General features: G+C 59.5%; 1 protein-coding gene across 3 annotated transcripts in view; it reads right to left on the bottom strand.

Moving 5' to 3' along the window:
• Window positions 1–8,267: 8,267 nt before the first annotated feature.
• The window catches only part of LOC142024813 (butyrophilin subfamily 1 member A1-like), a 77,759-nt gene continuing 62,898 nt past the window's right edge, over window positions 8,268–23,128 (bottom strand). For all 3 annotated transcript variants that reach the window (XM_075017065.1, XM_075017064.1, XM_075017066.1), the window contains 6 exons: window positions 22,448–22,564; window positions 20,623–20,655; window positions 20,497–20,529; window positions 15,768–15,788; window positions 15,639–15,665; window positions 8,268–10,200 (listed from right to left, as the gene is read on the bottom strand). In XM_075017065.1, coding sequence (XP_074873166.1) covers window positions 9,602–10,200; window positions 15,639–15,665; window positions 15,768–15,788; window positions 20,497–20,529; window positions 20,623–20,655; window positions 22,448–22,564 — 830 coding nt within the window. In that variant the 3' untranslated portion in view covers window positions 8,268–9,601. The remainder of the gene's footprint in view (window positions 10,201–15,638; window positions 15,666–15,767; window positions 15,789–20,496; window positions 20,530–20,622; window positions 20,656–22,447; window positions 22,565–23,128) is intronic.

The following is a 23,128-nucleotide window of genomic DNA, read 5'->3' as shown; positions in this document are numbered from 1 at the left end:
GGCCGGGCAGGGAACCGCTCCCCCCTGTGGCGCAGCCGCCGGTATCGGATCCCCCACTGGGAGAAGTGAAGCCTCCAGCGCAGGGAGCAGGCGGCAGAGGGGCTGCGGGGGCGCACGGAGGGGCCCCGCGGCGTGAAGGTGTCAGGAAGCCCTGGAGGGGTCCCCCATTGTCTGTAAAAACAATATCATCATCGTCAACAACCAGGGGCCCAGCGCCTAGGGGTGGCCGATGCCTCCCTCTCTGTTTCCTTCCATAGGGCCAGAGCCCTGGCCGGGTTAGGCTGTATTCAATCACAACAAGCCAGCAGCCCAGGTCACCAAGTCATCGATTAGGCCATGAGCTGTGCTGGGAGGGGCCCACTGCTTCACACCCATGGCCCTACCAGGCCAGAGTCCAGATAGGACGTGCAGAGGGCTACAGGTTGTTGTCGAGGTTGGTAAATCCAAAGAACGGTGGGGAAGTCAAGAGTTGGGTGAAACAAAGTGTGTAAAGTATTGGAGAGGGGGCCCTGTTCGTCCGAAGCTTGGAGAGCAACAAGAAGTCTTGTGGCACCTTAGAGACTGACGGATATTTTGAAGCATCAGCTTTCGTGGGCAAAGCCCACGAAAGCTGATGCTCCAAAATATCCGTCAGTCTCTAAGGTGCCAGAAGGCTTCTTGTTGTTCTCAAAGTGTGTGCAAAGGCTCTAAGGACACCCTGAGATCCTTTCCCATTGTAGGGGTCTGTGATTCAGTGATGTGTAACCCGGCACCAGCCAGACTGGCTCCCTGGCAGCACAGCTCCGTCTGCTGGGTCCCAGGCAGGGCAGGAGGGTTCCTGGACGTCCAGTCTGGGCCTGGCGCCTCCCCCAGGCCGGGCTCCTCAGGAGCGGTGAGGGGAGAGCTCCCTCCCCCCTGCTCACCCCCATCGTCTGCCAGGGGCAGGTCGGCCGATGCACCGACCCAACCGCCCGACGCTGGCACAGACACCAGCCGGGTGAGAGCCCCTCTGGGTCCCCCATCTGCCCCATCTGCGTCCCCGGCACAAGGGTTTTCTCCTGCTCTGTGACAGGGTCTGACCCAGCCAATTTCCATTCACGTTTCCAGCCCGCCACTGAACAGGCAGCGCTGCCTGGGGCTGGGGGTGAGGGGAGTCGGGGGTGTGGGGCGTATAACCCCATGGGGGGGCTAAGGAAATTCCCGTGGGAACCTGCCCCTCCCTTCTCTCCCCACTGCCCCCTCTTCCGCTCCTGGCATCTGCCCCTCCCCATCCCATTGCTGCTGGCCCATGTGCTGCCCCCTCTGCGCCCCCCCCCCAGCTTCACCCCCACCCTTGTGCCTCTCTCGCCCCCAGCGTCCAGAACTGCCCCATCTCTTCTCCCTCCACACCCAGAGACCACATCTCCCCTCCCCCGACTCTCTCCCCAGTGCCGGCCTCTTCCCCTTCCTCCTCCTGCCCTGGGTCCTCCTCTCCCCTGAGCACAAGACCCTCCCCTCTTCCCACCCCCCCACTGTTCCTCCCCATTGTCCTCATGCTGCCCCTCCCCTCTCCCCTTCACTCCTCCCCATCACCTGCCCCTCCCCTCTCCCCTTCACCCCCCATCACCTGCCCCTCCCCTCTCCCCTTCACTCCTCCCCCATCACCTGCCCCTCCCCTCTCCACCTTCACCCCTCCCCCATCACCTGCCCCCCTTCTCCATTCCCATCATCAGCCTGTCCCTGCCCCTCCCTCGCCCTCCCTGACACCTTCGCACCCCTCCCCCACTCTCTCTGCCCTTCCCCCTCAGTGTCTCCTCTCAGGCAGAGGGGCCCTGACCCCCCTCAGACAACACCCCCCAGAGTGATCACTGGGGCGCAGGTTCATTTCCCTCTGAGCCCAGGGACCAGCCCCTGCCCCCGCACTGACTCTGTGACTCTCCCCAGTGGACGTGACTCTGGATCCAGACACGGCAAATCCCCGACCTCATCAAACGCGGCTCCCCTGACAATCTGCCCCATCCCAGCGCAGCCGGAGGGACTCTCTGTCCCCGACAGGGACCCTGCGGCACAGACTGGCCCCTCCAAGCGCTGCTGCTTCCCCCCTGTGATGGTACCGGGACTTTTCGTGCTCACCGGACGCTGCCAGTTTCCTTTTTCAACCAGAGGTTTCAGCTGAAAACAGGAGACCTGACAGCCCCAGCAAGGCTGCGTGAATGGGAGCCACTTGCTGGTCGGGGCCAGACAGCTTTTCCCCCTGAGCCTGTATTTACTCTACCCCGGCACAGGGCGATGCTGGTAAGAAATTCTCCCGGACAGCTAGAGGGTGTTGCTGTCCTCACCCTTCCCCAGCCCCACCGTTCTAATTCAATGCCGGCGACTCACCAGGGCTGCTGTCAGGGCCGCCCTGTGCTTCTTCCACCAAGCGGTGGGGCAGGTACGCGGTGCAGGCGGATGGCACTCCCCATGTGCAGCTCTCAGGAGGAGCCGTGCTTAGGGGCGCCAATAGCCACCTGCGGCTGCAGAACCTTATTCGCCAGAACTCAGTGCCCTGTTTGCCACCTGTGGCGAGTGGCAAATGTATTGGACCCTGTGGATCGAGCACCTTGAAATCAGTGACTGAACCTGATTTCTTGGGCAGCTCTCTGAGCTGAGTGTGAGGGGAGGCACATCGCAGGGCATTGCCAGGCCGGCTGTGTGTGTTGGTTTAAACACGACGTGATGTGAATGTTTTTGATGGAACAATTCAGTTTTGAAGATTAATTCATGAGACCCCCATTTGTGGCAAAGAGCCCTGCAGTTACCTGGATTATCTGAAAATAAAAGCCCTACAATTCTCTTGTGATGAATTCAGTTGTGTTTTGGTCCCGTCTGCCGGTGGCTGGGTGGCAGGGCTGCTGCAGCTGTGAGTGCTTCCTAGGTTTTAAACACTGGGAAATGTTAATGTAAAACTACATTTTCCTGAAGATTTCCCCAGGAGTCTCTCTGTTCCTTTCCCCATTTCTCCCAGGAATACGTCCTTCCCTGTTCCCACACCCCTACGTCCTGTGTTCACGTCTCTGTGCATTTATGCTGTATGACTGCGTCCTTGACCAAAGAGGTCATCCTGGCCCTTGCTGTGCCCCGGGACACGCAGGTAACTCACTCCCTGCAGGCATGGTGCTCTGAGCTGCTGGCTGCATGATCATTGCGTTCGAAGGAGAGAAGAACATGGCCAAATAATTGCTCTGAAGCTGCCCGGTGGCTGTCTCTGCAGCAATGGGGGCTTCCCACAGTCAGGGAATATTGGGGGGTTCTCAAACCCTGGCTGCTCCTCCGCTCTGCCTTCCAGGCAAGCCCAGCTCTCCCTGCAGCTGAGGTTCTCACCCTCCACGTTACACATCACCATTCCCTCCAAGTCCAGGATCCCTGGGGGCCTGAGCCCCTTTGCCAAGCCAGCACCAGGCTCCCGGACCTCCCTGTAGTGTCTGCAGGAACCCAGCAGCACTTGTCCCTGTGCAACAGCCAGTAAGTGGGGCAACGTCTGCACCTGCCGTCCCCTGCACAGGGAGACAGGAAGGGGCTTGTCATTTGGTTTGTCCGGAGGAGTTTTGGGGCCTGTTTTAACTCGCGTTGATTGGCTGTGAGTTAATGTGTTAATCACCACAGTGGTCAGCGCTGGGGCTTGGCCACAAATGCCCTCGCACCGTTGTAACTAGAGGGGATGTTTCCAAACCAGTGCGAGTACCCGCACACACAACCACACACCCAAACATGCACACCCGGCACAGAGGCCGTTAACTCGGTGTGTCTGTCAGTGCAGCTGTTCCCTGAGAGGGCAGTGACTCATCTCTACTAGGAGGCGTCGCTGTTGTACTGGTAGCCGTGCGGCTGCGCTATGGGCCGTGGGGCTAGAACTATGGAGTTGAGAAGTCACAACTTGGACCACAATAGCAACACTGGGACAGATGCTGTCTGCAGCCCAGGCCTGAGTGCGGCTCCCAGCAACTCGGCTGCAGTAGATTTCTCACTGGCTGAACCCGAACCAGAATTAGCCCCTCTGCACCCAGCTGCGTCTGTCCAGGGCGGGTTTCACACTCCTTTAACTAAACTAGCGAACTTGGACTCTGGGCACAACCTCCGGCTTCATCTGCATCAGAGCGTCACTGGCGTCACTGAAATTGTTGTTAATCCAGTACAGTTAACCCAGAGCAAACCCCTGTGTGGCTTCTCCTCTTACTTCCTTTTCAGTTCGTCTTATGGAGCTTGGGACTGACCTAATTCCTCGTGGACTTGAGCTGAACTGAACTAAACCTGCTGGGGCTGAAATCAGGTGTCCGCACAGCCTGTTCCCCAGGTGGACTTCCTGGATTAATTAACTTATTTGCGGCTCGTCTCTAGGCCAGTCGTGTGTCTGGCTGAAGTCGGGCAGAGCTGGGTTTGGAGGCTTGGCCCCATCCCACACCAGACATGGGTTTGTCGGGTGTCATTAGGGCAGACACCAATTAGCAGAGCTTGTCGCCCGGCTCCTGCCAGCAGAGCTCAGACACGCGGGTGGGGGCAGGCGGCGCAAGCTGCCAACCGGCATCCTCGGCACAGCCTGATTTCACACGTATGGCTCTGGCAAAGGGGAGGTGGGACGGGCGGGCGGAAGAGGGGGCTTGGTTGGGTCCCTCCAGGCAAGTGGGTTCAGAGGGGCCGGGGCAGTTCTCCACCCCAGGACCAGCCCTGGCTGTGCTGCTGACCCAGGCCAGGAGACAGAGTCACCTCCTAGACGGCTGGTGAGTGGGGCTGGGCGGCAGGGTGCGGGGCAGTGGGGCTTTGCAGGGGAGAGGGGTGGTGGGGCAGGGCAGAGCTGTGTGTGTTGGGCACTGGGCAGTGGAGGGCCTGTGTGGGGTGCTGGGCAGTTGTATGGCTGTGGGAATGGGGTGCTGGGTGCTGTACATTTATGGCAAGGTCTGGGGGGAGGCTGGGCACAGTGGGGCTGTTAGGCCAGAGGGAACGGGGGGGTCGTTCTGGTGGGGGGGCTGTGTGGTGCGGTGTGCCCCCCCCGGGGGAGCGGCAGTACAGGCCATTGTGCACCTGACACCTGCTGGTGGGTAAGTAGAGCCCTGCCACCGAGCTGGGTGATGTGGGGGCCTCACCTGCCATGCCAGCCCCCTGGCCAGCCCCTGGCTCCAGCGACCAACCCCCACACACCCCATGCTCCATTGCCCACGAATATGTCAGGGTTCAGGCCCACATGAGGTGAACATGGCCGCCGTCCCTGCCCCAGCCGTGGCCCAGTCCCACCCTGCCGGGCAGGGGCTGTGACAGGAAGCCCAGGGCAGTGCTGGAGCATCCCAGGGCGGTGGGGGAGGGAGTAGTGGGGGAGGGGCCGGCTGTGGGTAGTGGGGGAGGGGTTTTGGCGAGGGGTGTTAAAAACGGTTTCAGTCTCTCATGGGCGGCTTGGCCCATTCCCAGGTCGCACCCAATGGGGTCGGTTGGCCCCTGTGACTGGGACCCCAGTGGGACGCTGCTGTGCAGGGAGGTCGGGCGCTGGTGGTTGGAATCGGAACAAACCGGTTTTTCCCGCCCTTTTCCCTGAGCATTCCGTCCCCTCAGAGCTGTTTGCCCCCCAGGGCGCCAGGGGCAGGTTCCCCCACAGGCGTCTGTCAGAGCCGGTGACGGACGGACAGACGGACGGACGGATGTCCCAGGGCTGCTGTCCGGCACTGCCCCCCCACAGCAGCAGAACTGTCTGGCCCAGGGCAGAGCCAGCGCGGGCGTCACGCTGCCCAGTGCCAGCCGGCTGCTGCCTGCCAAGGGAGGGGAAGGAGGAGCTCATCCTCCCACCCGCCCGTCTGTCCCCTCACGCCCCAGCCGCACCCCTGCCAGCGCTGCCCAGCCGCTGCCTCCCTCAGCTCCCACCGCCCAGGGACTCCTCAGTGCCCCCGAGGGCTCCCCGCAGTCCAACGGCCACAGGTCCTGAGCACCTGCCACCCTGACGGACGCCACCCGGCGCTCCCCGAGGGCAGAGCTCTCCAGCCAGGGGCTGAGCGTATGGGGTGTGCAGGGCGCTGGGCTGGGGCTGAGCTTCCTGCCCACTGGGACGTCCCTGTTTGATTCCATTGACTGTTGGGAGCTAATTCTCTTCCCCGCCATAGACTAAATTAACCCTTCGGACACTGAATTCTGGCTGCATCCTATGTCTGACCCCTCGTTCCTGGGGACGGGAGAAGGAGGGAACCGCCGGGGCGGCCCCACCGGGACAGACCCTAAGTCGGGGGTTTCACACACTCCCACACGTCCACCTCCCACTCCTGAGCTGCCTCTGAGCAGAGCTGGGCTGGGGGCAGCAAGCGGGAGGGGTCGCCTGGAGCGGGGCAGTTTCAGCTGGGGGTGGGGCAGAACCTGAGAGGGTGACAGATCTGTACCCCTCGACGCCAAGGGGGGGACAAACGTGCCTCCCCTGACAATCTGCCCTGTCCCAACGCAGCTGGAGGGAATCTCTGTCCCCGACAGTGACCCCATGGCACAGACTGGCCCCTCCTGCCCCAAAGCTCACCCCAAGGCTGGGCCAGTGCCCTGGAGATGGGGCTGGTCCAGGGAAGACCCCTCTGGCTCACCCTGGGACTAGGGCCAGCACCATGCCCCAGCCACAGCCCCCCCACCCAGAGGCTCAGTGATCAACGGCTGGATGGTGGTCGGTTTCTAGTGGAGTGCCCCAAGGTTCAGTTCTGGGTCCTGTTCTGTTCAACGTATTTATCAATGACCTGGATGAGGGGTTGGATTGCACCCTCAGCAAATTTGCGGATGACACTAAGCTAGGGGGAGAGGTAGATACGCTGGAGGGTAGGACAGGGTCCAGAGTGACTTAGACAAATTGGAAGACTGGGCTGCAAGAAATCTGATGAGGTTCAATAAGGACAAGTGCAGAGTCCTGCACTTGGGCTGGAAGAATCCCAAGCGTTGTTACAGGCTGGGGTCCGACTGGCTCGGTAGTAGTTTTGCAGAAAAGGATCTGGCAGTTGTAGTGGATGAGAAGCTGGACATGAGGCAACACTGTGCCGGTGTAGCCAAGAAGGCTAATGGCATATTAGGTTGCATCATGAGAAGCGTTGCCAGTAGATCCAGAGAAGTGATTATTTCTCTTTATTCGGCTTTGGTGAGGCCGCATCTGGAGTACTGTGTCCAGTTCTGGGCCCCCAGTTATAGGAAGGATGCGGGTACACTGGAGAGGGTCCAGCGGAGGGCGATCAAAATAATTAGGGGGCTGGAGCTCATGACTCATGAAGAAAGGTTGAGGGAATCGGGACTGTTTCGTCTGCAGAAGAGAAGACTGAGGGGGGACTTGATAACAGCCTTCAACTTACTGAAGAGAGGCTGCAAAGAGGCTGGAGAGAGGCTGTTCACAGTGGTCACGGATGGCAGAACACGGAACAATGGTCTCAATTTGCGGTTGGGAAGGTCCAGGTTGAACATGAGGAAAAACTTTTTCACAAGGAGGGTGGTGAAGCACTGGAATGGTCCACCCAGGGAAGTGGTGGAGTCTCCATCCCTGGAGGTGTTTAAGTCTCGCCTTGACAAAGCCCTGGCGGGGCTGATCTGATGGGTTTGGTCCTGCTTAGAGCAGGGGGCTGGACTCGATGGCTTTTTCAGGTCTCTTCCAGCTCTATTGTTCTAGGATTCTATGACCAGCCCCCCACAAACCTGGGGCCAGCTCCCCACACCAAAGCTGTGGCCAACCCCCACCCCAGAGCGGGAACCTGGGCCCCCAGCTCACCCCAGGGCTGGGCTCAATGCTGCAGGCTGGCCCAAGCCCCCAGACCACCTCCTCCCCCTCCCAGAGCTGGGCCGGCCCCAACAGCCGCCCACCCCAAAGTTGCAGATGGCCCCCCAGTAGCAGGTGCCAGCTGGCCCCCAAAGTGGGGCTGAAGTTGGCACCCCCAGCTCACCCCAGGGCCATGCCCAGTGCTGTGGCCTGTCCCTTTTCCCCAGACTGTGAAAGACGCCTCCCTGCAAGGAGCTCAGCCTGGGGCTGCAGAACCCAGCCGGGCCCAGCCGGCCTCCCCAGAGATGCTGGTGTCAGAAACCACGACATGGACCACCCCCAGCCCACACACATGAGGAGACGTCCCACTCCCGGTCAAATCCTGAGATCTCACCCCCTTCCCCGCACCAAACTCTCTGCCCTGAGTCCTCCACCCCTACCCTCACCCCACTAACCTCCACACCTGGCCTGACCCCCCACGCCCAACCCCCTGCTGTGAGGGCTCCCCCCTACGCACACCAAACCCCAGGCCAACACGGCACACGAGCGAGAGTGAGGCACACAGAGACACTCGGTGGATCACTCTCGGGTTTATTGGTACAAACTCTGCTCCCGCATTTCCCAAAACCCCCTCAGTGAGCTGGAGCAGCGACGTTTTCCACAACAGGACGCAACACCCGCCAGCGATGCCGCGGAAATTGGCTGGTGGCGCTGCACAGCCCAGGCAAACGGCCCTGGGGTTTGGAGTGAACCAGCAATGTCGATGAGCCCGTTTACAAGACGTGCCTGGCGGGTGCGTGTAAAACCCAGTGAAGTGGGAATGAGAAGAGCGCTGGGGATGCACCTGGCACTGCTGGAGTAGAACAATTGCTCAGTTTTGTCCCCCCCGGACGTCACACGGAGATGTCGCAGGGCAGGAATTGGGACAGGAGCGACTCCCCCGCCCGGCGCCGTCTGCTGCCCCTGGGCTGGGGGCTGGGCGAGTCCCAGGGGCAGCACCAGGCACTCGGTGTGTGTCGGTATTTCCCACCCGCCTCGCCCGGCGCTGGGGCCCTTTGTCACCGCGCACGGGAGGGGCAAACCCACGGGAAGAGCCAGTGGGTTCTGCACGGCCCAGCTGGGCCCCTGGTCACACACCCTGGGGCTGGGCTCGTACCCCCCCGGCTGGCCCAGCTGCTGAGCCCCTTCCCCAGCCCCCCGCATACACACCCAGCTGAGGCTGCAGCGCAGAGGGGCCGTACGCACAGCAGGGCCCCGGTGCTCTCACCTGCCCAGCGCTGCCCCTGGGGCCGCTCCTCCCCCCTCCGCAGGCAGAGACTCCCCCAGAGCAGGACATGTGCCACGTACCCAGGCCCCTCCCTGGGCCTCTCCCCGCTCCCTGGGCTCCTCTCCAGCCACCCTTTATCTCACAGGCTCTTCCTCCTGGGGCCTCTCACACGGTGGGGCTGGGAGAGGAGGTACAGAGGGGTCTGGTGGTGACCTGGCTCAGGGATTGGGGTGCAGGCCCAGGAGGGCGGCTGGGTGCAGGAGAGGATGCTGGTGTGGGGGAGGGGCGCGGGGTGCGGCAGGGAGTTATGACCGAGGGGAGGGGGGCTGCAGAGGGGCTGGTGTGTGGGGTGCGGCTGGAGGGGCTGGTGACCTGAGGCAGGAGGTTGGGGTGCGGGAGGGGTGGGGGCAGGAGCATCAGGCTCTGCCCTTTACTGACCTGCCTTTGAGTCACACCCAGGGAGCTGGAAGTGGAGCTGGGGGTGGGGGGAGCAATTCACACATTTCCCGCAGTGCCCTGCCCCCCACAGCCCTGCAGCTGCTCCCCTGACTCCCTCCCCCCACAGCGCACAGGCCTGGGCACTGACGGGGGTGGGGGCAGGGGGGTGATGCCCTTAGACGTCCCCATGGGAGCCGGGCTGGGGGGCGTCAGCGCTGGGAGGGGCCAGTCTGTGCCGCAGGGTCCCTGTCGGGGACAGAGATTCCCTGCGGCTGCGCTGGGCCGGGGCAGATTGTCAGGGGAGCCGCGTTTGTCCCCCCAGTGTTGAGGCCGGGACAGAAATAAGGGCGGAGGGGCCCGGAGAAGGTGTCGGTGAAAGTGAAGAGAGGGGACCTGTCGGTCACATTGTAAAATGAGACCTCGCCCGCCTCGTAGTGCAGGAAAATCCCCACCCGGCCGGGCCCAGCGCTCACGGGGAGCGGGGTCGGGGGGGAGGTGCGGGCCGAGTATCTCCCGTCCCTCAGCCGCACAACCCAGTAGCCGTTCCCAGGGGTGAGTGTGACCCACCACTTCCTGCTCACAGATTCCCTGCACACCCCCAGCTCCCACCAAGTCTTGTCTCCCACCTCCACCTCCCAGTAACTCCTCCCGCCCGTGAGCCGCTCCGCGCCCAGCACATTGATACAGTTATCAAATCTCTCGGGGTTGCGGGGCAGACGCTGCCATGTGCCTCCGTCGCTCACACGTTTCCGATCCTCAGACAGGACGAGCCAGGGATTTGCCGTGTCTGGATCCAGAGTCACGTCCACTGGGGAGAGTCACAGAGTCAGTGCGGGGGCAGGGCTGGTCCCTGGGGTCAGAGGGGAATGAACCTGCGCCCCAGTGATCACTCTGGGGGTGTTGTCTGAGGGGGGTCAGGGCCCCCCTGCCTGTGAGGAGACACTGAGGGGGGAGGGCAGAGAGAGCGGGGGAGGGGCAGAGACCGGCTGACAGTTGGAGAGGAGAGGGGAGGGGCAGGTGAAGGGGAGGGGTGAAGGGGAGAGTGGGGGCAGGTGATGGGAAGGGGAGAAGGGAGGGGCAGGTGGTGGAGAGGTGAAGAGGGAGGGTGAAGGGGAGGGGCAGGTGAAGGGAAGTGGTGAAGGTGGAGAAGGGAGGGGCAGATGATGGGGGGGTAAAGGGGAGAAGGGAGGGTCAGGTGAAGGGGAGAGTTGAAAGGGAGAAGGGAGGGGCAGGTGGTGGAGAGGGGAGGAGCAGGTGGAGAAGGGAGGGGCAGGTGGTGGAGAGGGGAGGAGCAGGTGGAGAAGGGAGGGGCAGGTGAAGAGGGAGGGTGAAGGGGGGCAGGTGAAAAGAAGGGGTGAGGGGAGAGGGAAGGGGCAGGTGATGGGGGGTGAAGGTGGAGAGGGGAAGGGTAGGTGAAGGGGAGGGGATGAAGAGGAGAGGGGAGGGAGAAGTGATTGGGGGTGAAGGGGAGAAGGGACGGGCAGGTGAAGAGGAGGAGTGAAGGTGGGGAGGGGAAGTGAAAAGGGATGGTGAGGGGCAGAGGGGAGGGGCACATGAAGGGGAGGGGTGAATGGGAGAAGGGAGGGGTAGGATGGGGGGTGAAGGGGAGGTGTAGATGGGGGTAGATGGGGGGTGAAGGGGAGAGGGGAGAGGCAGGTGATGGGGAAGGGTGAAGGAGAGAAGGGAGGGGCACCTGATGGGGAGGGGTGAAGATGGAGAGGGGAGGGGCAGGTGAAGGGGGGGTGAAGGAGAGAGGGGAGGGGCAGGTGATGGGAGAGAGGTGAAGGGGAGAGGGGAGGGGTGAAGGGGAGAAGGGAGGGGCAGGTGATGGAGAGGGATGAAGGTGGAGATGGGAGGAGAAGGTGTAGGGGAGGGTTGGAGGTGGAAGGGGAAGGGCAGGTGAAGAGGAAGGGTGAAGGTGGAGGGGGGGAGGTGAAGAGGGAGGGTGAAGGGCAGAGGGGAGGATCAGGTGATGAAGAGGGGGGAAGGTGGAGAGGGAAGGGGCGGGTGAAGGGGAGGGGGGAAGGTGGAGGGGGGCAGGTGAAGAGGGAGGGTGAAGGGCAAAGGGGAGGGTCAGGTGATGAAGAGGGGGGAAGGTGGAGAGGGGATGGGCAGGTGAAGAGGAGGGGTGAAGGGGAGAAGGGAGAGGCAGGTGATGGGGAGGGGTGAAGGGCAGAGGGGAGGGGCAGGTGAAGGGAGGGGTGAAGGGGAGAAGGGAGGGTCAGGTGATGGGGAGGGGTGAAGGGGAAAGGGAAGGGTCCGGTGATGGGGAGGGGTGAAGGGGAGAAGGGAGGGGCAGGTGATGGGGAGGGGTGAAGGGGAGAAGGGAGGGTCAGGTGATGGAGAGGGGTGAAGGTGGAGATGGGAGGAGAAGGTGTAGGGGAGGGGTGAATGTGGAGTGGGGAGGGGCAGGTGAAGAGGAGGGGGGAGGTGAAGAGGGAGGGTGAAGGGCAGAGGGGAGGGGCAGGTGAAGAGGGAGGGGTGAAGGGGAGAGAGGAGGGGCAGATGAAGACGGAGGGGTGAAGGTGGTGAGGGGAGGGGCAGGTGATGGGAGAGAGGTGAAGGGGAGAAGGAAGGGGCAGGTGATGGGGGGTGAAGGTGGAGATGGGAGGGGCAGATGAAGAGGGAGGGTGAAGGGCAGAGGGGAGGGGCAGGTGATGGGGGGGGTGAAGGTGGAGAGGGAAGGGACAGGTGATGGGGAGCAAGGAGGGGCAGGTGATGAGGGGTGAAGGTGGAGAGGGGAGGGGCAGGTAATGAGGGTGAAGAGGAGAGGGGAGGGGCAGGTGAAGGGGAGGGGTGAAGGTGGAGCAGGGAGGCGCATGTGATCGGGAGGGTGAAGGGGAGAAGGGAGGGGCAGGTGGTGGAGAGGGGCAGGGCAGGTGAAGAGGGAGGGTGAAGGGGAGTGGGGAGGTGAAGGGGAGGGGTGAAGGTGGAGGGGGGGGGCAGGTGATGGGGACAGGTGAAGGGGAGAGGGAAGGGACAGTTGATAAGGGCATGAAGGTGGAGAGGGGAGGAGCAGGTGAAGGGGAAGGGTGAAAGGGAGAGGGGAGGGGCAGGTGATGGGGAGGGGTGAAGGTGGAGAGGGGAGGGGCAGGTGATGGGGAGGGGTGAAGGTGGAGAGGGGAGGGGCAGGTGATGGGGAGGGGTGAAGGGGAGAAGGTAGGGGTAGGTGATGGGGAGGGATGAAGGTGGAGACAGGAGGGGCAGGTGATGGGGAGGGGTAAAGGGGAAAGGGAAGGGTCATGTGATGGGGAGGGGGTGAAGGGGAGAGGCGGGTAGGTGATGGGGAGGGATGAAGGTGGAGAGGGGAGGGGCACGTGAAGGGGAGGGGTGAAGGGGAAAGGGAATTGTCCGGTGATGGGGAGGGGTGAAGTGGAGAGGGGAGGGGCAGCTGATGGGGAGGGATGAAGGTGGAGATGGGAGGGGCAGGTGTAGGGGAGGGGTGAAGGTGTAGAGGGGAGGGGCAGGTGAAGAGGAAGGTTGAAGGAGGAGGGGGGAGGGGCAGGTGTAGGGGAGGTGTGAAGGGCAGAGGGGAGGGGCAGGTGAAGGGGAGGGGTGAAGGTGGAGGGGGAGGGGCAGGTGATGGGGGGTGAAAGTGAGAGGGGAGGGGCAGGTGATGGGGGGTGAAGGGGAGAAGGGACAGGTGATGGCTTGGGGTGAAGGGGAGCAGGGAGGGGCAGGTGAAAGTGAAGGGGGGCAGGTGAAGAGGGAGGGTGAAGTGCAGAGGGGAGGGGCAGGTGAAGCGAGGAGTAAAGGTAGAGAGGGGAGGGGTAGATGATAGGGAAGGGTGAAGGTGGAGAGGGGAGGGGCAGGTGAAGAGGAGGGGTGAAGGTGGAGGGGGAGGGGTGAAGGGTAGTGGGGAGCAGCAGGTGATGGGGGAGGGGGGAAGGGCAGTGATGGGAGGGGCAGGTTCCCACAGGGATTTCCTAGACCCCCCAATTGGGTTATACTTCCCACACCCCCCGACTCCCCTCACCCTCAGTCCCAGGCAGCGCTGCCTGTTCAGTGGTGGGCTGGAAACGTGAATGGAAATTGGCTGGGTCAGACCCTGTCACAGAGCAGCAGAAAACCCTTGTGCCGGGGACGCAGACAGGGGAGACGGGGGACCCAGAGGGGCTCTCACCCGGCTGGTGTCTCTGCCAGTGTCGGGCGGTTGGGTCGGTGCATCGGCCGACCTGCCCCTGGCAGACGATGGGGGTGAGCAGGGGGGAGGGAGCTCTCCCCTCACCGCTCCTGAGGAGCCCGGCCAGGGGGATGCGCCAGGCCCAGACTGGACGTCCAGGAACCCTCCTGCCCTGCTGGGACCCAGCAGACGGAGCTGTGCTGCCAGGGAGCCAGTCTGGCTGGTGCCGGGTTACACATCGCTGCGGTACTGATGGGGGTCAGGAAATGTCGTCTCCTTGTGCGGGTAACGGGCAGCAGAGCTGAATTGAGCCGGCCTGAGTGAGGGGATCCCTCAGAGCTAATCTGTGCTGGGGCCGGCCAGGCTGAGCCCCGGCGCCTCTGCCACTGCAAAGGGAGCCCTGGTCACCCCACTGAGCTGCACCCCTGCAGCAGGAGGGGTGGGGGCTGTGTCCTAGTGAGGAGGGAGACGGGGGCGCGGGGGTTTTGCTGACACTCACAGGCACTGTCTGACCTGCCCCTCTCCCCTGGGTACAGACGGAGCTGATCAGGCCCCAGGGCGTCGCTGGGTTTGTTCAGTGACCGCTGGAGCTGAGGTCCCTGCTGGGCAGGTGTAAGTGCTCAGCCCAGCTGCAGGACAGGGTCTCTGGCACACAGCCCAGCAGCACCAGCAGTTCCCCTCCGCAGCTGATATGACTGGGAGCTGGTGGAACCTCAAGACTCGCAGGGGTCACTGGGGCAGGTGGCAGCAGCAGGAGGGTTCAAGGCCATTGGGGACAGAGCAGGGGGGTGAACGGTGGCACAACAAACAGCGGCCAGGACACGTGTGTGTTGGACAATGTTCCAGTGGCTGCGCTCCAGCGCACTGGGTCTGTGACTGGGAAGCCCATAAACATGTTTCCTTTTAGCCCAAGAGTTTCAAAACGCATCATTTGCCAGGTTGGAAGACAATTAAGGCCTGTATTGTCTTTGAAACTGGTTCAGCACTTTGTGCACGCTCCCTTGCATTTTCGTGCCCAGAGCTGAGACTTTTGCAGCAGCCCTCACACCCAGCTTCACATGAGCTCAGGGGCACCAGGCCCCCCACTGTTCCTCCAGACCAAGGAGCCAGGGGCTGGAGCAGGCCCCTTGTCCCATGCAGGGGAGCCTACAGGAACACTGGGCCCCTGCGCAATGTATGGGGGGGTTTGACGTTATCACCCCTATTTTGAGAACAGCAGGTATCTGTACCAGTTAGAAAGTTTACGTTACTTTCACCCCTAGACTGGAGAGCAAACGAGGATAAGGAAAATGATGCATCTGGGGACAGGCTCTTAAGTGGGAAGGTGCAATGTTTGAATCAACCCTCCAAACACCACCCCCCATTCCCAGATTCTGCCTCCTTGCCCCACAAACTAGCCCCCCATCTCCAGGCTTAACCCCTCTCAGGCCCATGTGGCCAACCCCAGCCTGGTCCCAGGTCCCACCTCCACCTGGGAATGTCCCTGCTGAGAGCAGCCTGGGGTGGGGGTGGGGAAATGCACACTGAGCATGTAGCTAAGGCATCACACCCCCAGCTGCCCCAGCTGTCCAGTGTCCTACGTGGCTGTGTGTTAAGGGTTGATAGGGTCGCCCTTATTGAACCATCTGCCCCAGCAGCGGGGACCCTCCTCACCCAGCTCAATAGAGACACTGAACAGCTCTTAACCCTTCATGTTATCGTAGAGGGAAATTGCACGTTTCATGGTGTGCAGACCCTGCTGTGGGGAGGGGAGGGTTCAGCCGTTCAATGCCTACTAAGGGCACATGAGATGAAGTGTATTGGGCAGCACCCAGGTGCCTGAGAAGGTGAAGCCATCGGAAATAATCTTTCACTATGAAGCACTTTTCCAAAGCCAAGGGTCAGAGAGCTTTCAGGGACTAGGGGGTGGGGATTCACAGATCACATTTCAGTGGAGTTTACAGCATAGTTACCTGCGTATTGCCCGACGTTCTACCTACCTGAAATGAAGCAAATATGGGAGGTGAGAATTGCCCTGAGCACAGACTTGTTGAACAGAAAACTCTTTTAATAAAGTTTATAACAACAGCAAACATATTATCCACACGGTAACTGTCAATTGGGGAAAATGCGTATTTATTTACCTGCATTTAGTAGGGCTCTTCTCCACTCTGCAACCAAACACAGACCGAGAGATGAGACTTGAACACGGACACCTCAAATAGGAGACAAGTTTGTAACCAGGTTTACATTAGCAATAAAAGACGACTTACCGAGTTCACCCTGCAGCTTCTCTAAAAGCAAACAAAAGAGAAACAAGTGAAGGTGTGAAAAGAATAAAGAGGCTGTTCAGTAAGATCCCACCTAACCCACATTGACTCTCGGTTCATAGGGAGAGCTCTGAACATCTCCCATGGGGGTCTGTGACAGGGCGGTTGATCTGCACTGGTGAAGACAGGTTAAAACAGACCATGGGCAAGGGTTGTCCTGGGAAGTAACCAGGGAAGGCTTGTGGCAGCCAATCAGAGCTGGGGGACCACATCTCCCCTGGCCAAATCCAGGACATAGGGAATGACCCCCATCCTGGCCAAAACAGGACGGATGGTCGCCCTATCTGGGGCACCGGGAACAGGGCTGCTGCCCCACCAGTGAAACTCCTGGCTTCCCCGAGCTGTGGGTGGCAGCCCCCACCACTGCAGAGTCAACCCCCACACTCAACCCCCCGAGGCTGCGGCTCCAGCCCCCCGGGCCCTGGCCCCAGCTCTGGCAGCCCTGCTCCACACCCCCGACCCCTGCTCCGGCCCCTGCTCCAACCTCCGCAGCCTGGTTCAAACCCTCCGTAGCTCCAGCTCTGCCTCCCGCCGTCCCCATCCCCGTCCCTGTCCCCGGCTCCAGTAGCCCCACTGCAATCCCACCTCCCCTGCCCTGGGCTCCTGCTCCAACCTCCACAGCCCCCTCAACCCCCCATGGCTCTGACTCCACTCCCGGCTCCCGCTCTAACCCCTGACACCCAGGCCCTGCATCCAACACACTGAAGCCCCAGTTCACACCCTCCGCAGCTCCCGCTACAACTCCAGCAGCCCCGGCTCAGCTCCAGCCCCTGCTGGCAGAAGCCCGGCAGCAGTGGAGTTACCGCACACTCTGATTCCCAGATCCCTTAGGTGGGCGAGGCCAATGAACCCTGTGAAATACGGGGCAATTGGCCCCTTGTGCAAAATAAATCAGAATGGCACCCGAATTACAGGGCTGTCCCGCTGAAAACGGGATGGATGGTCACCCCAATCGGAGCCCAGGAGGGCCGTATAAAAGAGATGGCTGGCCAGGGTGAACACGCTCTCGGCTCCAGCCCTGGCTGGACGGGCATCTACCTGTTTGCTGGAGCTGGGTATTGTGGACAGAGCAGCGCTGGGGAAGGGCAGGTGAGCCGGGGGCATTCTGATCAGGGGAGCTCTAGGCCAACTCTCTGCCCATACGAGCAGCCACTTCACACTGCAGTGTGTCCCGGAGGTAAGGGCTAGATGAAGACTATCCGTGGGTCACTGAGACAAAGTGAGGAAAAGGGGCTTGAGGTTCCCTGGGAGGGGAGGACCCCAGAGTGAGGCAGTAGCAGAGAGCCAGGCTCTGTGGTCAGGGAAGGACGTGGGTCTGAATGGAAGGTGAGCTGCGGGCCAGAACAAGGCTCTCAGAAGCTGGGTGAGCTGATTCCCATGCCACCAGCTAGAGATGCTACACTGGCGAGTTCTCCCCATTACAGGGTCTACTTGGTATAAAATCTGGGATTCTCCCTTCCAGTGCATGAACACAGGGGCCTCACAGCTCGGTGTGCAGCTGGAAGTGAATGACAGCACAGGGGAGTTACAAGGCAGAAGATTTAATTCGATTATTGCAAATTCGTTGGAGTCATTGTTCTACCGGCAGAAAGCAACACACACTGGGGTGCTCAGCTGAGCTCTTTCATGGCCAGTGTTGTACTGGGGACATAGAAATCCTGAGTAAGCTCAAGGGGCTGTCTCCCTTTCCTTTCCCCTGAGTGAAGGGGACCCCCCCCACAACTGAACTCAGTGATCCTTTCCCTCTGTCTGCACCAGGATAGCTACTGACAATCAGGTACATCAGCCCCAGCATTTGAAGGCACGTTCTAGACATCAGTGGGCAGAAACCTCCTGGCTTTGTGACAAGTATAGAAGCCTGACTGCCCCTGCAATCTCCATTTGATCCCTCAGGACCCAGGCCGAGGCAGCGATCTCAGGCAGAGGATTTAGGGGTAAGTGTGTGGTTGGAGTCGGGGTTAGCAGTCCCTCGCCACGCTTCAGTGAGCCAGGCTTCTTGCTTCCTCTTCAGCCAGCTGCTGCCATCAGGGTTCTTACCCTCCCATCCCATCCCAGGCCAGCCCCAGTCTGGTCAGAACCCTGTTGGGTCAGTTGGGTGAATAGCCAGAGTACGTGTTTGGAGTGGGGGGGGAAGGAAGGGGGCTGGAGGCATTTGAAAGTGGTGGTGATTGCGATCCCTGCTGGATACAGCATGAGCTGTATGAAAGGAAAGCAACATGTGAAACTGTAGTTACACATTCCATGACGGCAGTGAGTTTTCCTCATTTAGCTGATGCCTTTAGTTACAGCAGCCGTTCCCTGGGTGCCTGTTAGCAGCAGCCCAGCCCAGAATCTCAGCAGTGCTGGCATGTGTGGCCCTGCCCTGACATATCCTCTTTGTTCCCAGACCATCTCCTTGTATAACCCCTGCAACAGTGGTTCTCAAACTTGTGGGCCAAACATGCTCCATGGAAACCTTTCGGTGGCCCGCTCAAGATGACAAAAATGCCTCCTCCTACCTCTAAATACCTAAATACTCGTATTGGGTTACTGGAGTTACAACGTAAGGAAACACAGATAACCGGTAAGAGAGGAAATATTGTTCAGCAAAATGATTAAACAGAGTAAGAGCTTTAACTTCATCCTGTTGGCTACCAAACTTCCTTTTTAATTAAAGTAAAATATTAATGTGTGCCCCAAACCAGGTTTCAATGTTCTATTTATGGCAGGGGTGGGGAATCTTTTTTGGGTTGGGGGCCACTGCTCTCTACTGATGTGGCCTAGTACTGATACACCTCACTCCCTGGTGCTCCATCCTCACGGGAGGGGACGCAGAGACAGGAGGGAGGGAAGAACAAGGTCCATGGCTTCCCGCAGGCCTGAAACTCTTTGGGTCCCAGGTTAGATTTTGTGGGCCTCTGGGATGAGGCCAGCAATGAGGGGTTCGGTGCCTGGGAGTGGAATGGGGAGGGAGGCTGAGTGCTGCAGGGGGTGTCTGGCCAGAAGGGCCGGCGCAGGAGAGCGCTGAGGGTGGGAAGGGGAGAAATGTGCAGCTGTGGGCTGGGTAGAGGGCGTATGGCAGGAGGAGGGTGCAGGAGCAGGCTGGAGGTCGGGGCTTTGGCCAGGGTGGGTGGGTGCAGGAGCAGGCTGGAGGTCGGGGCTTTGGCCAGGGTGGGTGGGTGCAGGAGCAGGCTGGAGGTCGGGGCTTTGGCCAGGGTGGGTGGGTGCAGGAGCAGGCTGGAGGTCGGGGCTTTGGCCAGGGTGGGTGGGTGCAGGAGCAGGCTGGAGGTCGGGGCTTTGGCCAGGGTGGGTGGGTGCAGGAGCAGGCTGGAGGTCGGGGCTTTGGCCAGGGTGGGCAGGTGCAGGAGCAGACAGGTAGCAAGTCTGGCGGGGGGAGGGGAGGCTGTGGGAGTGAGGGGGGAGCACAGTCTGGTGGGGGGAGGGTACAGACACGGGCTGGGAGGCAGGGGCTCAGTGGGAGGGGTGTACATCAGGAGGATGGAGGTGCAGGGTCTGGGCACAAGGGGGATGGGGGAGCACCTACCTGGCATCACACCCCCCTGCTATTCCCAGGCACCGTGTCCCAGGCATGGACTCCCGCTGTTCCTATTGGTTGTGAGTCCAGAACTGCAGCCAATGGGAGCAATGGGGAAAGCCTCCAGGCTGCACATCTGTGCCTGCTGCTCCCCTAGCTGGGTGAGGGGCACTGGCAGTGCATAGAGCTGCTTGCTCCCGCCATGACCTGAATCCAGCCAGGCTCAGGGCTGTTTACACGCCTCCCACACCCCAGCAGGAGGCCACTGCTGGCGCTCTAAGCTCACAGGGCCGGGGCCCAAGGCTGAAGTGCCAGTGTAGGTTCTCCATTGTTGGGGGCAGGGGGAATCCCTGAGCTCACGGCCCACTTGCAAGGTGGCTGTGGACCATTAGTGGTGCCAGGACTGACGTTTGAGACCCCTGAGCTACAAAAGGGCTTGAGGGGGATCTCAGAGGGCAGCCGGCAGCAGTTTTCTGCTCTGCCTGCAGAGGAGGAGTCTGCCCCCGCCTGGAGCCTGTTACACTGCTCTGGGCCTTTAACCCAACACAAAAGTGTGCAGCCTCTCTGGGTCTGAGGAGGACACTGAGCAAGTGATCTGGGTGTAGCCAGTGCACCAGCCCAGGGAGATCTGCCTGAGTCTGCAGGCAGTGACGCTGGCTGCTCACACTCAGCACGGTGAGGTTGGGATGGTGACACTGAAACCTTTCCCAGGACAATTTGTCACTATTTGCACTTTTGTCAATCAGAGTTGTTAAGAAAAACACACACTCCCGAACCAGAGACATTTTGCCAATGGAAAGCACTGGTGCCACAGCCCTTTGTCAGCAGAAAAGTCTCCTGCTGCCAAAGCTGCTGCAGCTAGTTGGGGATGGAAGTTTCTGACTGGCAGGTGAGCTCTCTCCTGCCAGCTAACAGCAGACACGCTGCCTTCCTTTCAGCGGCAGAGCTGTAGCACAGCCTCTAAGGCCATGGGTTCAACCTTTGCTCATTTCCAGACCCCTAACTTTGAACAGAGATGCAGACCCCTTTGGAAATCTTCAGCACAGTCGCAGGGGCCCATGGACCCACAGGCTGCACATCACCGAACTGTGCTGAGAAGTGTGTTATGTTTACACGGATAACTTAATAGCAGTTAATGTAAGTGGTCCAGACACTGACCTTTCTCTCTCTTGTGCTCAGACAGCAGGGTCTCTAGAAAAAGAATAGCAGGAGAGGTAAGATTTCACAGTCAGGTTTATGGCAAAAACGCCTGCATCAGTTAATATAACTGGCCCAGACACTGACCTTTCTCTCTCTTGTGCTCAGACAGCAGGGTCTCTAGAAAAAGAAAAGCAGGAGAGGTGAGATTTCACACAGTCATATTTATGGCAACCACCCCTGCATCAGTTAATGTAACTGGCCCAGACACTGAGCTTCCTAGCCCTCCCATTCAAATTGCAGAGTCTCTAGAACAAGAAGGGTGAGAGGTGAGATTTCATTGCATCTTCTTGATGGTGAGGTCCACGTTGCTGTTTCATGCAGCTCTGCTGTAGCTGTGAAATACAGAAGCAATAGATGGGCAAATGAAGAGACATGGTCAGGTCCATCTGTGGAGGTCTCTGCACCCCCAGCCCAGGCCAGTTCCCAGCCTTGTGGGTGGTACATGCTCCTGGGGAAAGTGAAAGCTAGGAAGAAACAGGTAACCCGCATGTACCCAGCACAGCCTGAGCTAAACCATTGTGTGTCCAGACTGACCAGCATCCCAGATCAGTTGTGCAGTTACTATGTGTGTTTGTGTTACAGCAATGCAAGCCACCGCGCTCACCAGTACAGGTGGCGTGGAGAATCCTCCGAGAGGTCCAGGGACCAAGACAGTGACAGTTAATTGTTCTGAGTGCTTAGTGTTTGGAAATGAGCCCAACCTGGTTCTCTAGGCACAGACACAAACTTTACACACCACTCAAAATGAGTGAGTCCTGGTACCTAAAATTGGACTCAACCCAAATACTGTATTTGTAAAGCCTCCAATAAACCTCTCTGATTCTGGTGCTAACAGGATGAATAGGTGACAGTTCTAAAGGTACCAAACCCAGTTCCCCCGTTCACAGGCACAAAGCACAGCTCCTCTCTGCTCCTCTGAATTACCTGCTTTCGTCTTCACGGGGAAATCCTTGTAACAGGCACTTCCCCTTCCCAGTCCTGCCGACAGTGGTACACTTTGACATAAAGCTCACAGTGCTTCAGGAAAGAGAATCCTCTGGGTAGGACTTTCACAGCTGCCTTAGGGAGTTTCTATATTCGGTGCCAATGAAGTTAAACAGAAATTGCATCCAGACCCCTAAACCAACTTTCAAACCCCAGCTCCCTATAAACACCGAGATCGCTAAAGGCCAATTTCTGGCCTCTGTGAGTTGAAAAACCCGCATCTGAGCACTTATGCTACAGCAGAGAGTTCATTGTCCTGCTCCTGTCGCAGGTGTAACCCAGGTAACTCCTAACCTTTGCATGGGCACAGCCACTGCTTTCCTCACTCACAGCTCCTAGCTGCAAGCCAAATGGGGGAGTGGGGCTGGGCCCTAAGAAACACATCTTACACTTTCTGGCTTCCTGCAAGAACTTAAGTTCCACATGTTAGTGCTCCAAGCACTGTTTCCGCTGACTTTTTCCATCCCTGGGTGGAAGAAATTTTGTTCTGTGCACCAAGGTGTGAGTGGATGTGCACCACCCATACAAACACAGGCTGGTGACTGTGAGCACTCTGCTAATCAGCTGGGTGGCACCTGACTCTCACCTGAGAGGCCACCCAAGTGCTCAGCACACAGGGAACACCAGCTCCAAGCCCAGCCCACTGGGCCCAACACGGCATTTCACACTCAGCAATGCTGATCCCCAGGGAACAGTTCACACTCACATTCAGTTGGACTCTCCAGTGAGAGCTGAGAGGTGAAACCACTTGATTCACTTCAGACAAAGTCATAATTTATTCAGGTCCCCCGTCACCCTCAGCCCAGCTCCTGCTGCCTGCAACTCCTCTGAACAAAATCAAAACCCACTAATCCCAACGCCGCTACTAATCTCTCTCGCCCCCCACACGTTCACCCTCCTGCCTGCCCGACTCTCCTTACTTCACCTTTTGCTCTGTGCTGTCTCCAGAAGCAGTAACTGGCCAGGGGGATGAGAACAGCCAGCAGAGGCAGGATCACAGCCAGAGCCACCAGCCAGGGATTGATCCTTGGGAAAAACAGCCCTGCAAGAGAGAGTGCCCTTGACTTGGGAGCAAATATGTGCAGCAGGAAGGCAGGACACTGGGCCAGTGGGGACTCTGACTACACAGGAAAATACACAGGTAGATGTGACACTTTTATGTTGTTAATCCAACATGGTTACTCAATGGGCGGGGGTGTGTTAGGGGGATAGGAAAGGACTCTGCTGTGCCAAACCTACCTCCAACTGGTGTCAATTTGAACATCCCCGAGGCCAGGGATAGACAGTAGGTGGAGTGTGAACCAAATGTGGGTGACCAGAAACTTTTGAATACACCCCAAACTCTTTATTTACTTATTTTACCTTATTATATTCTCTGGAGTCTGGACCGTAACTCCTCCTTGACCAAGAAATTTGGAATTTGACAAAAAATAATGTACCTCGCACTAGTCTGCTGCGCACTACCTGGGTGAAGGGACCCTGCAGTAGTGATCGAACACTTCGCTGGTGCATGTTGATCAGTTCGGGTTTCAAAGCAGGGTGGACTGAAGCCTAAGACAGAACTGTCGGTGCAGGCAGCAGTGCCCGGCAGGCCAGTGAGAGGCAG

Source organism: Carettochelys insculpta, chromosome 22 (genome assembly GCF_033958435.1).
Source record: "Carettochelys insculpta isolate YL-2023 chromosome 22, ASM3395843v1, whole genome shotgun sequence".
Classification (NCBI taxonomy): Eukaryota; Metazoa; Chordata; order Testudines; family Carettochelyidae; genus Carettochelys; species Carettochelys insculpta.
This window is presented reverse-complemented; position numbering and strand designations above follow the sequence as displayed.